At 32.6% G+C, this 19,255-nt stretch overlaps 2 protein-coding genes and 1 long non-coding RNA gene across 5 annotated transcripts; 1 reads left to right on the top strand and 2 right to left on the bottom strand.

Annotated features, from left to right (window-relative positions):
• The first annotated feature begins 931 nt into the window (after positions 1-931).
• LOC108212065 (transcription factor DIVARICATA-like) lies at positions 932-1,476 on the top strand. The gene is made up of 2 exons (XM_017383797.2): positions 932-1,170; positions 1,293-1,476. The coding sequence occupies exons 1-2, from the start codon at positions 932-934 to the stop codon at positions 1,474-1,476; spliced, it is 423 nt and encodes a 140-aa protein (XP_017239286.2).
• A 2,247-nt stretch (positions 1,477-3,723) lies between these two features.
• Positions 3,724-7,483, bottom strand: LOC135151679 (uncharacterized). Of its 3 annotated transcripts, none has more exons than XR_010290530.1 (6): positions 5,881-7,483; positions 5,459-5,738; positions 5,262-5,334; positions 4,682-4,745; positions 4,401-4,607; positions 3,724-4,204 (listed from the first exon to the last, which is right to left on the bottom strand). It is a non-coding gene; the product is annotated as an uncharacterized LOC135151679 (long non-coding RNA). The 3 variants fall into 3 exon arrangements; XR_010290531.1 differs by having other exon boundaries at positions 3,724-4,607; positions 5,459-5,558; positions 5,647-5,738; XR_010290529.1 differs by having other exon boundaries at positions 3,724-4,607.
• Positions 7,484-13,263: 5,780 nt separating this feature from the next.
• LOC108210993 (protein IQ-DOMAIN 21) lies at positions 13,264-16,743 on the bottom strand. The gene is made up of 4 exons (XM_017382468.2): positions 16,510-16,743; positions 14,927-15,223; positions 14,404-14,769; positions 13,264-14,162 (listed from the first exon to the last, which is right to left on the bottom strand). The coding sequence occupies exons 1-4, from the start codon at positions 16,588-16,590 to the stop codon at positions 13,533-13,535; spliced, it is 1,374 nt and encodes a 457-aa protein (XP_017237957.1). The 5' UTR covers positions 16,591-16,743; the 3' UTR covers positions 13,264-13,532.
• Between the last annotated feature and the right edge of the window lie 2,512 nt (positions 16,744-19,255).

Raw genomic sequence — 19,255 nt, 5'->3', positions numbered from 1 at the left:
TCACAAGTCCACTTAAAAGACTTTACTTTTTGTTTGTTTATCATATATTATTGTATGCACTCATTTTAAATAATAATCTATGTAAAATATAATTAACTTAAAAAAAAATTATGACTGATATACACACACACACACACACACATATGTATATATATTAATGATAGATTAGAATTAATTTCCCATCCGACTAAATGAATATTTAATATCAACTTATTTTTTATATCTAATAACTCGATGACCTCATCCACCCTCAATATCACGTCATCCACACGAGACCATCCCGTCCACATTCAAAAGGACATAAACTTATCTTCAAGAGCCTGAATTTGGTCTCACCTTAATTCATATAGGTTCCAATACCCATCTCGAATTTTATCCCGGTCTTACACTCCTCATTTTAGGTAATTGCACTGATTTATATTTTATTTTAGTAATTTGTCTTATAAATTATAAGAGCCTCTGTGTTGTATGGTGTGTGTCTTTTAAATATGTGAATATCTCTAATATGTTCAATGATAAAAACAAAATCTACACAACATGAGGTACATTTTAGTAAATTTATTTTGAACCAACAAAAAAAATTCACTTAAAATCTTTTACATTTTTGCATATCCCCAGGATATCATATTTTAATGTTACATTGACAACTGACAAACAATATCTACCTAATATCTCTACATTTTTGCATATCTTCAAGATTTTGTGATTTGATCCCACGGTTACTAATAGACTTCTCGTACCACTATTTAAGTCACAAATTACTTCATCCAGTATAATCACATCTATTTTCATAAAATTTCAAACAAAGTGTGAGATGTTTATGATGAATCAATTATCATTGGTAGGCTCCTCTTCAAACCAACAAAACTTGTACTACACTATAGATAAATGGACCTATGCAGAGAACAAATTATATGAAGATGTCCTAACAATGTATGAAGATCATAATTCTCTGGAATTTTTCCAACATGTGGCTTTTCTAATGCCTTGGAAAAGTATTCAAGCCGTCCAGTATCATCATCAACTCTTACTCAACGATATAACAATGATCGAATCATCCAATTTTGATTTTGAAAATGCTATTGAAGTAGGGGCAAAGTCGGAGGAGCGCAAAATAGTCACTCGCAGACAGAAGAAAAAAGCTATTCCATGGACTCTAGCAGAACACAAGTAACTTTTTTTTTTACAAGATTATTTTTGTTTGCCTTAAAACATATAAACCATAATCATTATTGGCATGCTTTATGCTTATACATTTTTGGCTAATGTTTTTGCTTTTTTGATATTTACAGATGCTTTCTGAAGGGATTGCAAGAACTCGGAAAAGGAGAGTGGAAAAACATATCAAAGCAATACGTGACTACAAGAACCCCATCTCAAATAGCCAGTCACGCCCAAAAATTCGAGAAACGCAAGGACACAACAACACCGGTGGAAAAACGTCGGGCAAGCATTAATGACATCCAGTACGCGTGATCTTGTCCTCAGATTACCCGACAACAAAATGAAGGTCTCATGGAGATTATGTCATTGAATAATATAGAATAGCCTGGATAATAGTTTATTTATATAGTTTATTTATATATTTTTAAAATTTCATGACTCTACATTATATAAAATGATCTTGTAATATTATATTTGTGTATTAAAAAGGGTGTATTCGATTGGGATATTAATAGATTGTTTTTTTATTTATAGATTGTATCATGTGATTTTGATTTTATGCGGATTTTTGATAAAATATCGTTGAGGTTTTTTTTTTGAAAGTGAAAATATCGTTGAGTTGATATAGAATTTTTAGAATTTAAGCACAATACCTTAAGATTTCATCAATTTTGGTGGGATTTCGAAAAATTTAAAATACACAGAGAAATCTCACAAAATCCATCATTTTATGAAATCCAAAAAAAAAACATCAGCATTTGAATACCATCGGATTTTAATGGATTTTAAACAATTTCAATTGAATACCATCGAATTTTAAAGCATAATTTAAAATCCTGATTGAATACCATCAGATTTTGTAACATGAGTTAAAATCTCAATTGAATACCTCCATATTTTAATAGATTTTAAACGATCTCAATTGAATAATTTCGGATCTCATGAATGAAAAAACAATGCTTTAAAATCTCATTTGAATACACCCCCTAATATCATTAAGGTTCCATCAACACTGAATGAGCAATGAATACCCCTAGCGAGTCATTTGTAGGGCTCATTTATTTAAATAAATGTATAAATTTAATCATTCTCATGGATGTAAATCTTTCCATGCAAAATGTTATAAATAACAATCAATATTATCATTTCATTATGATTGAAAGATTTTTATTATATTTATTTTGTAATGATACATATATTATTCTAATCAATAAAAGTAATAACATAAAACTGAACTATAGTATATAAAACTATTAATTTGCAGGAGCAATGTACTATAAGTCTCGAATTCAGACTAAACTCCGAGCACAGAAGGGTAAAGATTCTTTCTTTAAGAATTTTTATGGAAAAAAAATGTTATTTAGAAAAGATATGTTTTGCGCTAGCTTGTTATATTTTTTTAAAACTAAGTATTATGTATGCGTATATACATATATTTTAATGTGTGATTACGACTTTCGATTGTCAAAACTTAAAATTTATATTTAAAAAATGTCATAATAATATACATTACTCTTATCAAATATGATTGAAATATTATAATTATAATTATGTTAAGAATGTCATATATTAATAATATTATGATGTATATGTATGTATGTGGATATATCACTTCAAATAACTACGATAATCTGGATGTATAATAAAATATTTTTGGTCAAAATTTTCGGATATTATGTAATACTAGCTACTTTTGCCCGCGCTTCGCGTGCTCTCAGAAGATTTTTTTTAGAATTATTTTAAATTTGTTGGTCATGTATTCTTATATCGTTTTTCCGCTACAGTTTTATAGTTTTAAATTTGTTGTTTTTTCTAGTTTTAAATAGTATATATACCTTATAAATAGTCATAGGTAATTTAAAGATTACTATCATCGAAAATATAATTATATTTTTGTAGATTTATCATTGTTAAATTAATAAGATTTATATTAAATTCCGATTCTAAGTCATACGATTCGTGCTTGTATTCAATAATAATACTGTAAAATATATAAAAAGTTGTGCATCAAGAAATCCCTATACATCTAAAATCGCCAAAAGCACCTTAACTAATAAACAAACCTGTGAAAATTAAAATAGATTGTGACCGATACTTGGCATTTATATATATATATATATATATATATATATATATATATATATATATATATATATATATATATATATATATATATCAGAAAATCAGAAAAGAATTCATATATTATTATATGTTTAAATATTTTTAATTCTTAACATAAATAAAGTTGGGAAATCAATAATCAAATAATAATAATAATAGGCTGCCAAGTATCATCGGCAGCCTATCATTCAAAATATTATTTTATTAAAAAATAATAATTATTTTCATGTGAAACATTGAAAAAAGAAATTAATTTTTATAAAATTCTATTAAGCATTATTTTATTTATCTAAGTGTCTATTCAAAGAAAAGCTCAAACATTCTATCACACTTAAAAAATCACTTTTTTGGACCGAATAAAATTACAATATACAATTAATAAAATTAATACAAATATTCTCTTAAACGATGATATCAAACAAATTACAAACTCCCTGACCAAAAAAAGTTTTACAAACTCAATTTTATTTTAAATGAAACAATATAGTTATTTTTCTCCATGCCTCGGTGTATTTTTCTCTTTTGCTAAGTGCCAGTAGCTACTTTATATTTAGTCATTCAGGCTCTTTTACTGTCATCAGATCAAGCTATTGCTGATGCAGCCACTCAAGATTCTCCGAGATAATAATAAAATTTTGATAGCTTACCTAGAAAAAAGTCACTGACATTCATATCAACGGTGTAGGTCTGGACCAAGCAGAATCCATTCATCCTATGAATTTCTGTAATTAGAAGATTTTCTGTCTTTGTTGGTTCCATTAGGCAATCACCTTCGTGTAACATTCGTAAGATGCACCATATAATCAGATAACATTAACACACGTAACCGAATGTCTTCGTGCAAAGCTAATCTAGGAATACCGAGGTCAAGCTACTAATATCTACTCCAAGCAATCATGTAGGAGAGGAAAATACCAACCTGTGGACGACAATAAGATTCAAGAATTAGAAATCTGGAGAAGCGAAGATTATTATCAGTTCCAAATTGATTTGAAATCTAGATCTTGTTAAACATGACAAATGATTTGAAATACCGGATAAAAACTTATTTGTAGTGATTGATATCGCATTTTTCTCTGAAACAGAATTAAGAAAAAACAAAAAACAGAACATACATGTCAGTAGTCGATCCAGGCCTGAAGTCGGATGCCCGACAGTATGGAGTACTGACCACACCCAGAAAATAAAAAAAAAACACAATTCTCTGTTCAATGAAATATCTTAGTGATAATATTTTAGTGAAGCCACCACCTTGACCTCAATGATCTGCATAATATCCTCCAGAGGAGTTCCCATCAGGAGGATATCAACTCGGTCATAATCTGACATGTTGTGCTATACTTTAATTCAATAGCTTATTGGAAAAAAATAGCAAGCCATTTATATAAGTACTCACCATGTTCATTACTTGATATTAAACAATGCACTGATACTCGGACCACGCCCTTGACGCATTTATACTGTAGTATTGAGGACATAAACACTATTAAAATCAGCACTACATGAGGAGATGCCTTGAACAAATGAACACAACAGATATAGAACTCAAGATTAATACTATATAAATAATGATTTTTTTATAATGTTTTATGTTAAACGCTTCACTGTGTTCTTTAATATTTTGTTTGTTTTTATTACTCCTGACATCAGCAAGTAGCATATTTATTGAGATGATTTAAACAAAAATGTTGTTTTTGGTCTAAAATAAATTTTATTTTTTCTTACATATATCCAACAACACATTTCATTTGTTAGATTAGCCAGGCAGGACTATACTTTGTTTCCGGAAGTTAATATTAACATTTGGACCACATGCTTTTCGCTTGGAACCTGGGCAAGCATGCAACAACAAAGCAATATCCCAAACAATATTCCCAGGAAATATCATAGAGTAATAAAATATTTTATCAAATTAGCTACAGAAAATAACTAATGTTTAAAATTCACAAAATTATCACCCATTTCAATTTTCTTACCATTTAATCTTGTGTCCAGTAGTGACATAGTTTGATCCCTGGCATTATGATCAACGACAATAAGAGAAGTTCGCTGTGAACAATGAAGGGCAGATGATCAGAAGTAGAAATTCATGGCCTTTAACATCAAAAAGAAGATTAGCGTCTATTTGTTGATGCAAAGCATGCCGCAATTTAGAACTTTGTGCAATGCTCACCTCCTCGATCAGCAGATGTGCAATTACCACCTAAATTTGTTTTGCAAATGCCAAATCCTGAACTCGTCTCTTATATGTTGGGCTTCCAAAGTCGGGGAACCTGTTAGTTTGCACACCAAAATTGGATCAATTTGACAGTTTAAAATTTTAGCCTTTAAAGAAGTATAAAATCACACACACACACATACACAACATCCATTCCAGGCTTCTGTCCAAATTGAAGGTTTATAGGGTCTTTTGGGAAGAATTCACTTCAGTAGAAACCATTACATGTATTAATCTGCAGCACTTACACAACTTGGTCACTAATGATCTTGCTTTTAAAGTGAGAAATAAGTTATATAATTTTAGAATAAAACATGAGGACATTTCAACAATGAAGATAACAATTAATGAAGAATTAATGAGCTCTGAACTCAGACCCTGAGAGAGCATGATAGGGCCTCCTTGAGACTCCTTGTAACCTTGAATGGCTCATTGTATGTCCTCAAGCTAATGCCCAGAAGTATGTCCAGCCAAATAGGAAACCTTCTGAATAAATTACACAAAACACACATTATAAATTAGTGTATAAATGAAATTTAAAAGAATAATTCACTAACTACACAATAAGAAATAGAAGTCTTATGACACATTAACGAACAAAATCTCAAAATGATCATTCATATTTTTAAAAAAGAACATGACACTAAGCAAAACTAATTAATACCAAACATTAAAAGTTTGAGCAAAATCAAATATACCAGTAATGAAATAATAGTGTAAGCAATGTGGTTCCATGACATAAAAATATTAAATTACCAGCCTTGATATGCCACAATCCTGGTTGAATTTTGTTTGCTCATAACAAACACTTTATGCCTCTGATTTATAGTAATTATAAATTAGAAATCATACATGACAAACTATAACAAAATCAAAATAAATTTAATTCAGAATAAATAAAAGACAAACACAAACCACTATTTTTCCCCATTTAGATACCTATAACATCAACAAAAAACACGAAGAGTTAGAGAAAAATGCTAAAAAAAAACTAATCTCAAGTTCTATATCACAACATATATATTTTATTTACCCAAAACTATTCCAACCTTTCTCAAATCCCTGAAACATGAAATCAACAAAAATCGTGGGTGAGTGAATTATAGTTTCGATTGATGGGTTGGAGCAGGGGATGAGAGGGAAATAGAATGAGGAGATGAAGAGGGCGGAGAGAATGAACCTGGTGACGCGAATCAGCTGCATCCATAAAAGTGGCTTACCCTCCGATGAAAAATCACCATCGCTGAAGCATCTCAGAGAAGATGCGAACTGACAGGGAGAGGTCACATGTTTGACGAAATTTGAAATCGAAGGAAATAGTTGAAGTAATACTATTACAATGAAAGGTAGGCAAATATACAGATTTACACGTATATATGATATCAATTAAATTAATCAAAATAAAAAAGTAAAATATCAAAATAACTAATTAACAAATTTAACGGGGTATAATATTACCTTTTTTAATGTATTCTTGTGAAAATATTTTAACTATATTTTAATAGGTAGCTTTACAGTTTTTGAATTTTGAATGAATATCGTACAAAAAAATCTTCATGCTTAGGAAGTCTTTCCATTAGTAATCCGAAATAGATAGGAAGCTAATAATTGTTTTGAATTTTGAATTCAGTGACTCATTATACAATGAAGGCATGTGTATATTCGGATTTATTATATTTTCAAATGCTAGCACCGATTATGGGATTGATTTAGCAAGTGTGATACATAATAAAGTTTATTATTTAAACATTTCCATACGTAACACGCTTTTATATGTAAAGCTTATGTGTTTAGTATCCCAAGCATTAATACGAATTAAAAAAGTAGAACAATATAAGAATTCAATAAATCATCAGCAGAGCACACTTTTTATACCTTGAATTTTTAGTACAATATCATACAATAAATTTTTCAGAGTGCTTAAGAAGTTTTCCATATTTAATCGGAAGAAATAGAAAGTGAGTAATTACAACTAAAGGTAGGCAAATATACAAATATACACACACATATATATATATATGAAATCAATTAAATTAATCAAAATAAAAAACTAATAAATCAAAATAGCTAATTAACAAATTTAATGGTGTATTAATACGTGGTCTTTTTTTATGTAATCTTGTGCTAATATTTTAGCTATATTTTAATATTAAATATTTTAAGAAAAAACGATTAGTAGTTTAACAGGTAACTTTTCAAATTTTGAATTTTGAATGCAATATCGCACAAAAAAATCTTATAGATTGTTTAGGAAGTCTTTCCATGTTTAATTCGAAAAAGATAGGAAGTTACTAATTAAAATTTTGAATTTTGAATTTAGTGACTCATAATACAATGAAGGCATATGTATATTCGAATTTATTATATTTTCAAATGCTGACACCGATTATGGGATTGATTGAGCAAGTGTAATACATAATAAAATCTACTGTTTTAACATTTCCATACGTAACACCCTTTTATATGTAAAGTGTATCCCAAGCATTAAAACGAATTAAATATGCTGACTAATAAACATGCAATCAATGTAAATATGGCAGAATATTAATAAATATAAAAATTCAATAAATCATTAGCAGAGTACACTTTTAATATCTCCACATTAGTTTTTAACAATTAATAATTAATATATATAATTATAAACGGGTTAACGGGTCGGAGCAGGCAAATCAAAAAGAAAATGACTGAAGTACCCTTATTTTGTATGGGAAAACCAAACTCTTCACTAGCACCCATTAAGAATATATAGATTTAACAACGTATAAATATTCATACAACGAGGGAGATGGAAAATAATACAACATTCAAGATAATACAACATTCAAAAACTGAAAACTTTAAAAAAATTGTTCTCGAATTTTTAAGTAGTACAATATTTACAAAATGAAAAATTTCAAAATTAATTATTGCACATTTCTTTCAAAAGCACAGAGTAATTTATTCTCGCAATTTTCACACAAAATATTCTCTGTTGATAACAATTTAGTATTCATTAATGACTGATTAACTCAGAATGAACCCTCCTTCAAAAAAAACTCAGAATAAACCCAGTGTCCCCACCTCACAATATTCACCTACACTTAACTTTTTTAATCCTAATCAGAAAATCTTCACGCACGTTGCCTAAACTTAATCACCTAGAACCCTAGTTACCTCTTATGGCAAAAAAAAAAAGGTTAATGCTCTATTTCATCACTCTATTAGACTAAAACTTTCAGTTGGCCTATCGAGTCAAAAAAGTTTTCATTTAAATAATAAAACATCTAAAAACTTTCAATCACGGGATTAAGCATAAAAAACATTTCAGCGCCGTTAAGTATGTATTTGGCTTTAACGGATAACGTTAAATTTAATGGAATTGCATGTTTTTAGCTGGGTTAATGCTCTATTTCATTATTCTACTGGATCAAAACTTTCAGTTAGCCTACCAAATCAAAAATGTTTTCATTTAAATAATAAAGAATCTAAAAACTTTGAATCACACCAAGCACGGAATCTTGAGCCACACCCAGGTGAAGGAGAACTTTGGTATCTTTGTTCGCGTAATGTCCATTTCTATTGGGAAATATACGGTTAATGGGTAGACAGAAGCAGCCCCGATTAATCCCAAGAAATCGTTGAAGAACAGGAGTAACATGGCGATCATGGAGGTAAAGTTGTTGATACAATTAAGTTATGAAACTAATATTTCCTCTTTCGAGGAAAATTCAGACAGCATTGAAGAAAACCTTGCTTCTGAAGCATCAATTCTCATTACAAACCCAGAGGACCTGTTTTGTGATTCTTTTAGTTCAGCTTCCAGTACTGTGCCAGAGCTTGTTAAGTTCTAATCTTTGTTGCCTAAGCTCTCCATTTGTTTTCTGAAGGAAATTGCATTCTCCGAAAAGAGTTTCCGCTGTAACTTGTAATTTTGGGTTTGCTTTTTTTAGATATGCACCTTTTCTTCCGCTTCTAACCACCGTGTTTGCATGTCCTGCAACTTCTGTCTCATAGCAACTTTTTGGGACTGTTTCATTGACTAATCTATTGATTTCGTCCCACAGGCTCATTATTCGAGTTTCTGAATGTTGAGCTTCCAAGCCTCTCCCTTGCCTCGGTCATGTACCTTAATTGAGCTTCTAAGCCAACTCCTCTAAATTTCTTGCAAAGTTGTCATATACTTATATGCCAACTGAAAATTTTGATAGAGTACAGTGATGAAATAGAGACTTAATCCAATAAAAACTTAACGGAGACTGACGGAGTAGTCTATTTGAAAGTTTTTAATGGTACAATTAGTTGACTGAAAACTTTTTTGACTCGGTAGGCCAACTGAAAATTTTGGTGCAGTACAATGATGAAATAGAGCATTAACCCCAAAAAAACCTAGTTATCTAAATGCTCCGATTACCAAACCCTAATTACCCGATGAAACTTGTAATTCACAATTAAATAACCAATTAATTACCAAATCAAAAAGTAAAAATTGGGAGATCCAACAGAGGAAAGAATGATGAAGAATTGGATCGACGGAGAAAGTGACAGGTACTCGGCGGAAGCATCATCAGAGTTCAATCCCCTGTTGGACACGTAACACTCCGGAAACCATTGCCGCTCGTCGTCATTAGCATGCATAGACTATTAATTTTATGTTCTTAAATATTAGGATAAATACTCATGTTATGAGATCATTTAATTTTCTTAGTTAATTGTTATTTTAACATCAATCAAGTTCTATCTCTAAAAAACCCTAGTTTTTTTTTCTCACTTCTCTCTAGCCGTCTCCCTCTTTTCATCTCCGACGGGGCTTCCATCGGTTTCCGGTGGAAAGCCCCAAATCTTTTTTTTTTGATTGCTAGTTCTTTGATTGTTCTTACTTTTTCATTGATTTTCTTAATAAATCTCCTTTTTCGGGGGAAAGTTTTATTAGATCTATATCACCGAAACTTCGATTCGTTCTTATTCCAGAGGCCTTTTTGGATTCGTGGGTGGATCGATTATCTCCCAAGCATCGTGGTGCAGATCTAATTGTTTTAGTTTGTTTTGATTATAGTTTGATTTCTCTCCCTGGTGAGAGTGTGTGATTTTTCTCTCCTTTTGTGATAGTGGTTTGAATTCATCGATAAAGTCTTTCAGGAATTGCATTTGTAGTTGATAGCTCAAACGGAGTTTTTGAAAAAGATGGTGAAGCAAGGATCTATACATGTACCATCGTCAATTTCAACATCGCTTATTTGTCTCATCTTGGGTATGAAGACAGGCATGTTAATTTTTTTTATGTTTGTTCGACTCGATCATTCTTTTTTTTTTTTTTTTAACGTAGGAACCCGCTTTTTTTTTTTAACGTAGGAACCCGCAGCCGCTACCCTTCGGGTGCGCACTGGGTAAACCCACGAGCTCACGCAATAGCTATTGCAAACTATGTAAACCAAGATAAACCGCACCTAAGCACGACAGGCTCTAGGAGGCATAATCACAAATTCTGCTCCCTTCAGGAGTTGAACCTGTGACCAAGAGGATACTTGTCCCCACTTTAACCAGCTGAACCAACCCTTGCGGACTTTTTTTTTTTTTTGAAAAGCGATAAATTGAAATTCATTAAAGTTCAAAAAATTCTTACAAATCCCCTGAGGAGATAGGACAAAAGCAGACTAAAATAGTAGGACAAGCTACTAACAAAAGATGATGCACATCAAGCAACCCTGGAAGAGAATCTGAGACCTAAACAAAAGTTGAACAACTAGAAAATAAACTAAAAAAGCACCACAGAAACAGTGCAGATAGACACCAAAAGAAACTACAAACGAGATCAAGGGCCCAACAGCTGGATTCCCCCAGTTTTCTTGCCAGCTTTCCCATGCTTCATGATCTCGATGGCCTGTTCCATTCCCAACAGACCTTCAGCAGCTCCATTACCACTTACTAAGCCGAGCTTTGGAAGAAGATCTGCTAAGGTCCCCAAAATGATGCTCTGCAGCACATTTGTAGCCAGGACTCCATTGCCCATCACTGAGACAAGAGCAGATACTGAAGCAATGAGTACTTCAGAGAAACAACCCAGATTTCGACCATCCATCAGATTTACCAAACCTCAGCAGAAGACACTGGCTTAGAATAGATGTAACCACCAGATAAAAACTCCAGTTCCCAAGCTTAGCATTTGATAGTGTAAGCACAAACGGGGGACCCAAACACACCCCACAGGGTGTTTCAAGACAGACCCACCTCAAATTCTATCAGATTTGGTCTGCCAAGACCCTTCTTGGCTAAGTCATCAGCTTGTTCATTCAAGTACCTAGGAACAAAATCAATAAAGATGGACTTGTTTATGAGATGTTGAAATTCGAAATCAACTCGCTTGAGAGGGAATTTGATAAAAATTCCTTCATTAAACGCACTGACCACCTCAGATGAATCGGTGCATATTACTACTCTTTTGTGATCAAGTCCATTTTTTAACAGCTAGTGAATAATCCGGAGAACCCCTTCTAATTCGGTATATGATGCGTTGCATGCACTTACCGGTCCTGAGAATGAAAGAATTGTCTTGTCAGAACGATCTTTACTTGATTATTCTTGTAGATGCCGTATGGCTATTATTTATTGAATTATCTCGTTTTCTTAAAAAAAAAAAAACAATAACAGCGTTACTAATTATCATCATATCATCACAGTTAAAAGAAAAACAAAACTATCATCATAGTCGTGCACGTAGTAGCAGTACTAAGGCTCTGTTTGGATGGAGCATTCTCTATTTGTAAAAATCAATTATTGTTTGGTAATTTTTTTTATATTTATTTATTTTGGATTATAATATAAAAATAATATTTTGATGAGATTTTATAATAAAATTTATGTTAGTTTTTAGCATTATTTTTTTTGTAAAAGCATGAAAAGATCTGTTTTTTCAAAAATTAGTTTTAAATTTGATAAACATATTTTCATCTATTTTTCAGAAGAAAAAAAAATTTATTTTTGATATCAAACGGTACCTAAAATGCTAGTAGGGGCCTATTAAGTATTTCCATATATAGCAGAAGTCGTAAAAAACTTATATATGTGTTATGTTCTTAGCTTTCATGTATGTCTTATGTTACTTTCTTTAATGTAGACTTAAACTTACAGTTAACTGATTACAAGAGAAATCAATAAACAAATTATCCAACTAATATTTGCCAGTTACTTGTGTAATTTCTTTTTCTGAAAAGAGACCTCTACTTATTATTTTAATAAAGGAATATTGTCAATAGTGGTACTATTATGCCGGCTTTTATACCTACGGATGTTGGGTCCTGATCCAGCCATGGGATCTTATAAGTGACATTATTTTTCGATCATCAGATGGATACATTAATCCGGCAGTGAGGATTATAACATTTTTTAAACATGTTTATCGTTTTTTAACCATTAGACGAGTGAAATATTATTTTTCCGTTGGGCGGCTTTTTTTAACTAGACGACTGAAATCAGAACTACATCCTTGTAGGTGATGAGCTGTATAGACCAAATGATCTGTTCGACAATGAAGTGAGCCTGCAGCAAGTAGGTTGGCAATTGAGTATCATGCGATGCATATATACTCACTTGAGGGAAGATGCTTGAAGGAGGACCTATATCATTCGTATTTTCAGTACAGTTGGGGGACTGTCTTGAGGAGATTCTAGTTTTTGCATCTGAATGTTCAAGAATTTTAGACCAATGCAGCTTTTGAAACCAAAGTGTCCAAGTAATCTGTTGTATGCGCTATGCTGAGAACAAAGAAATCGCTTACTAGACGAGTATCGAGACAAAGAATTTCATATTGGCCCAAAATACACTCTGCTTTCTTGGTTACTTGACAGTAGAATCATAATCTGAAGCAAAGAGAACTACACAGGCACCAAAGAAAGTACTTGCACTCTTTACTGGCTTATTGTTTTTAACATTATTCAGAGATCTCCGATCACAAGACGGAAGAAGGGTGCAACAAATTGTATGATATAATGCAACATGGTAGAATAACTTATTACAGTTCACACCCTCAATCAATGTTGTATCTTGTGAGATGCAATCAAGTGTAATGGTGTCTCCATAAGTGGCCTCTTTCATCACCTCCGCTAGAATCAGGGCTATAGCCCGCCATCCATTTAGGCTGCCCCTGATGAAGTGCATTGCTTTTCGGGCTAGGTGTCATCTGGACCTGATACGATACAGTTCCCCCACCAGAGCTTGAGGAGTCACCAGTACCAGCAGGCCCTCTCTTTGTCGATGGATTCCATGAGCTCACGGATGAGTTTCTTGGCTTAGCTGACACTGGTCCTTGACTCCTCACTTTGGCTTTAGCAGATTTGGTTGGTGCCATGTAGCTAGGGACGCTATCTGAGCCAGAGTGTTGATTGTGCCTTGTTGAATATCGGGCTGGCTCAAGAGTGTCCCCACTTAGCCGCCTACCCATGGGTACAAATTCCGAGCCCAGGGGAATTGCCATATCCATCTCTACTGTCTTTTCAGACATGCTGTCTGTAGTTTTTAGAGTCATGTAGGAGCTGTCATGAGGTCCATTGCGCATGTGATGTGGTTGAGACGCCATCCAACGTTCTAACCAATTCCATCCCCATTGTTGCTTTTCATGCTCACTGGACCTTTGTGCGAATTCATCCCCTTTTAGATCCGAATGTAAGTATTCATTTTGTTGTTGCTGCTGCAGATTATAGAAGTAAAATACAAACAAATGTTTTATAAGAACACTTCAACTTGAAAATATGCTCCTCGTTACACAACAACGAAGCATTTTAGTTTTCAGTCTTTGAAAACAGAGAATGAAGAAGATAACTTATTGCTTGAACATAACAAATAATATGAGAGCAGCACTATAAATGAAAATACACATATAATTTCTATTTAGTCATTACTCGTTAAACAAAAGCATAGCATAAACTAACCTGATAAGCGAAGGCATATGCAAGAGCCCTCTCCCTTTTCATCTCTGCATCATGCTTTCTCATACTATTTTCTTTGATTTTCTCCTTGATCAGATTTCTATTGTCCCAAGCTTCCGGCCCAAAAGTTCTCATTGGGGTCCTTAGTCTATAATATTCTTCCTCTGCTGCTAGATTTTCTTCTTCCTTGATTCTTTTCTCAAACTTTTGATGGGCTAATTGGAGTCTGCGTGCACGAACTCTTGATTGCACTCTCACTAGTGCCTGCATGCATCGCATAGTCATCTGTGCTTGCTTGCGAACATTATGACCCCTCACTAACGCTTGCAGCCTCACTAATCCCTTCAAAGCACGCAAAGCTCGTCTGGCCTATACATTCAATAAGCAAGTAAAATCATACAGCATTATATACCGAATGTCAGTGTAAGATCTGTATTTTCAAAAATTGCAAAGATTTAGTGATCGAAAATAAGTAACATAGAATAATACGTCATGCAACGAATGAAGAAAAAACAGAGATAGTTACCAGATATCCGCGATAACAAGATTGTATTAGGATCACAGCTCTTTCTTCCTTAGAATGTCGTCCATAACCAGCCAAACGAACAACTTTAGCAGCTGCTTGAGCAGCTACAACGGCAGCCTCAGCTGCTGCTGCAGTTGCAACAGCAACAGCAATAGCATGCTGATCTTCAGTTACCGGGGACGACGATGAGTCCATATTACTCTCATCATTCGTCGCATCTGGTGAACTTGCTGTCGGAAAATGTTCAAATGACACAACCTCAGGAACATCTTGTTGCCATTTGTTTGCACTGTCCTTCTGATAAAATTAACAATGCTAATCTTCAGCGTAATCACTACTAGAGTAAACTAACACGAAAGATACAGCATTTGCATAATCCAAAAAGTAATGTCAACTTCAGAAACTGGCACGGGTAACTGGAAAGATTGGGATCTAACACAAGGAGCACATGATGATCAAAGTGGATGATGTGAAAGCAGAGGTGGCATTAAAGTAAATATGTCATAAGAACTATCAGCTTTTTGTTGTAGTGGGGAAGGGGACCATGTATACATGCTCAATCAGTTGAGTAAATGTAGATCCACCAAGAAGCCCCAACTTGATGAACTTAAAACCAAAAACTGAACATCTTTGACTTTGCAGTGAAAATAAAATTGAAAAATAATATCAAATTATTGATTTTTTGATTTCACAAGGCAGACAAGGTTGTCGCGAGGAAGCAGGTAGAATGGATAAATATTACCATATTACAATAGTTCGTATCCATGACAGAGTGACGAGTAAGGGGAAATCGAAATAAATCTTAATCCTAAATTTCTACTCCCTCCGTCCCACCAGGTAGTTTACGTTCACTGTTTGCACGCATTTTGAGGCTCTTATAAAGGATAGGTGAATAATATTTTTTTAAATTATTTTTTTTCTGAATAAAAGTTTAGACATCAAACTTTTTTTCAATAATTTTTTAAAAATTATATATAAAATGTAAGTATACTTTATAAGAGCCTTAAAATGCGTGCCAAAAAGTAACGTAAAGAACCTGGTGGGACGTCTATTGTGGAATAATTAAAATTTTCATCACAGCTTGTTCAGACTCTAACAATACAGTAATCTGATAACATAATGTACTGGACAGATCAAAGCAATCACAGTGCACAAGGTATCCTTATCTCTTTCTTATTTACATAATCACACACACTGTTAATTAGTAAGGATGATGAATTAGAGAGGAATTACCATTTTCATAATTTAGTAAATAACATATACCATGCAAATATACACAATGACAAAAGGAACTAAAGAAAGCAGATTAGCATAGAAAATGCATTCACTACCAAAGCAGCAACAACAAAAAATTAATTTTTACTGATCTAACACAATTCCTCTCTCCCCCCCTCCCTCCCTCCCTCCCTCCCTCCCTCTCTCTCTCTCTCTCTCTCTCTCTCTCTCTCTCTCTCCCTCTCTCCCTCTCTCCCTCCCTCCCCCTCCCTCTCTCTCTATCTCTCTCATTATCTCTCCCTCCCTCCCTCTCTATATCTTCTCAATATCTCTCACACACACATGAATGAAGGGAAGGATGAGCAAACCTTTAAGTCAGGGAGGTCTTTAGCGGAAGGTTTGAACACTTTCTTGACAGAAGAGAACCACCCAGAGCCTTTCTTTCCCATTGTTTCAGCCAAGTATGTTGATCAAAACTATGTCCCAGACAAAGATTTGAAGCTCATTACGTACATTTATTTGTGGCGCTGATCTTTGCAAGAAAAGAGAGATATGTAGCAAGTAATATAAGTGTAGAGAGAGACTGAGGGAGTAACGGAAGCAAGAACTTTGCACATTTGTTGTTGGGTATTTATCACTGTCACGGACAGGAGCCTAAAAAATAAAAAAATTAATAAAATAATTTCATTTTTTTTACGCGTCTCAGAACTGTAAGGATTTTGTCCGACAATTACGTTTTTTGAAAAAATATCTAAAAATATTTTCAAATTCTTATCCTAGATTTATCAATAATAATAATAATAATGATTTCATATATACACGAAAATCACCTAATTAAAATCACCTATTTATTTTAAAATCGATTATTTATTGATCACGAAATTTAAAAAAAAATCGGACCAAAATTTAAAATATTTAACATTATTGAAGGAAAAAACTCCGGTTTTATCGCATCGTGTTCTTCTTTTCGTTTACTAAAAATCTGAGACAAGGCTTCTTGTGGTGCATGTACTACGACATTTATCAAAGCTGCTCTTGTTCAAAAGGAATGTTTTATCATTTATACACACGCAACAAAGTATTTGTACAACGACTTATTCGTATTACGTTTTCTGGTGTAATTTGAAAAGCTATGAAACACCTTTATTTTAGGGACTCCAAAATAGTTAAATTTGTCTCGGAGCTCGTTCTCAACAAAAATCAGAGGGAAATTATATAGATCTGAAATATTTTTTAAGATATTTTTAAACTCATAATAACTAATTGATTTTATCTATATTGATAATGATGAGATTTGATTTCCATATGCACGTAATTCATCCAATAAAAATTATCACATCATTCTAGGACAAATTTCAGATGTCTAGCACTACTTAACGTGATATATTTTCCTGATTAGATTTTTACGAAAATAAATTTGGGTGCTTTGTTACATATTTTCTTCATCATTTTTCTCATTAAAATTATACATGTGGATCACCGCTTTCATAAAAAAAGGGCATATTTGATTATAATTTAAACAAAAAATGATTTTTATTTTAATAGCAGAAGAGGTCCGTAATTTGAAAAAACAAAACCCAGCATCGACAAATAGAATATTAACGTGAGACCACACAAGATGGTAATGTTTGACCATTTCAATAAAAGTGTGCAACTGCCTTTATTGTGAGCAAGGGTGCCCTCTATTTTGGGTTAATCTACACAGTCGAAATAAATGAGCCCCAGGAAACTTATCCAGTTCACAAATAATTCACCTTGACTCATCTGACAAGAAAACAAAGAATTGACCTTGACTCAAAGTCTATTTCAATTTTGATTTATTACCAAAAAATTAATTTTAATTACTAAATATTAGTATGGGTTCAATAATAATTTCTGCATTTAGGATTTTCTCGCAAGGAATGAATATAGATATGAAACTAAAAAAATATTCAGAAAACATTTACTAATATAAGAAAGGAAAAGGAGTAAGTTTTAGATTTTGAATATTGTTGAATAAAAGGATTAATAATTAGAAGATTAGTTATGGATGCAGGTAGATCTATGGTAAGGAACCTAGTGTTGCTTAAAATTAAAGGAAAGATTAGCATTTCACCAACCAGCCTATGAAAAGATGGTAAACATGAGAATTGGAATGGTGAGAGATGTAACCAAGTTGTTGCAAATGCAATCATAAAACCTATTCAACATTCCTTCACATCATACTAAGATTTGGTAAGATTGAATTGATCATACATCTTATGTTCTTATCTCATTTTTTATTTCCAATATACTCCTCCTGTTTTTTATTATTTGACGTTTTGACTTTTGGCACACATATTTAGATGAGTTGACCGGATAGTAAAAATTATTATTTTTGATTGACTTTTATTTTTGAATTAAAATTTTGCTTACATATTTTTATTCAAAAAAAAAATTAAAAATAATATTTTTGACTAGTCAGTCAAAGCACTTAAAAGTATGTGCCCAAAGTGCGTCAAATACTAAAAAATAGAGGGAAAGCGTCAAATATTAAAAAATATTAAAAAACGAGATCATACAATAAAGATGTTCATTTCGGGCCTTTCGAAAACAGAATTCTAACATGTGCCGGCTCCAATCCGATCTTTGTATTAAATTAGATGAAAGTTTTGAAATTTTTTCCGAGTATGGACAAAGAAGTAATGTTATAAATAATCGGGAATTAAGTTGCAGACGGTTTATTATATCTTCGGTGAAATCTGATCCCCGATTACGTCAATCATCCTTGTTTTCTTATTCCCGACCTGATATCCTGACCAAAAAGATAGAATTAGGGGTTGTTTGACTGGCTTAAAAGAAGTAATTTATTATTGAAAATAAATAAGTAAATTATAAGTGATAAGTTGGTTTGGACTTGTAAACTGTTACTTATAACTCATACAAGTCATGTCAAACAGCAGTGAGATAAAATAAAGTTGTGACCTTCTTGCAATCTTGCTTTATTCTATGTTGCCACAGAGTGAAGGTTCTGTGAGTTCAAGCTCAAATGAGCAATTGAGTCATCTTTTTGTTCTTATGAGTGTTGCGAACGATCATAAGTTCTTTAAGAAATCCACATAGATAGAAATTAACTAAACGTAATTAGAGCAAGTT

The sequence above is a fragment of the Daucus carota genome, chromosome 3 (genome assembly GCF_001625215.2).
Source record: "Daucus carota subsp. sativus chromosome 3, DH1 v3.0, whole genome shotgun sequence".
Taxonomy (NCBI): Eukaryota; Viridiplantae; Streptophyta; class Magnoliopsida; order Apiales; family Apiaceae; genus Daucus; species Daucus carota.
The sequence above is the reverse complement of the archived record's forward strand: the minus strand, read 5'-3'. Positions and strand labels throughout refer to the sequence as shown.

Coding starts and splice junctions, on each gene's coding strand:
- LOC108212065 (XM_017383797.2), top strand. CDS start 932: ATGTATGAAGATCATAATTCTCTGGAATTTTTCCAACATGTGGCTTTT. Junction 1,171..1,292: donor TGGACTCTAGCAGAACACAA/GTAACTTTTTTT, acceptor TGATATTTACAG/ATGCTTTCTGAAGGGATTGC.
- LOC108210993 (XM_017382468.2), bottom strand. CDS start 16,590: ATGGGAAAGAAAGGCTCTGGGTGGTTCTCTTCTGTCAAGAAAGTGTTC. Junction 15,224..16,509: donor AAGACCTCCCTGACTTAAAG/GTTTGCTCATCC, acceptor TAATTTTATCAG/AAGGACAGTGCAAACAAATG. Junction 14,163..14,403: donor CATATGCCTTCGCTTATCAG/GTTAGTTTATGC, acceptor TATAATCTGCAG/CAGCAACAACAAAATGAATA.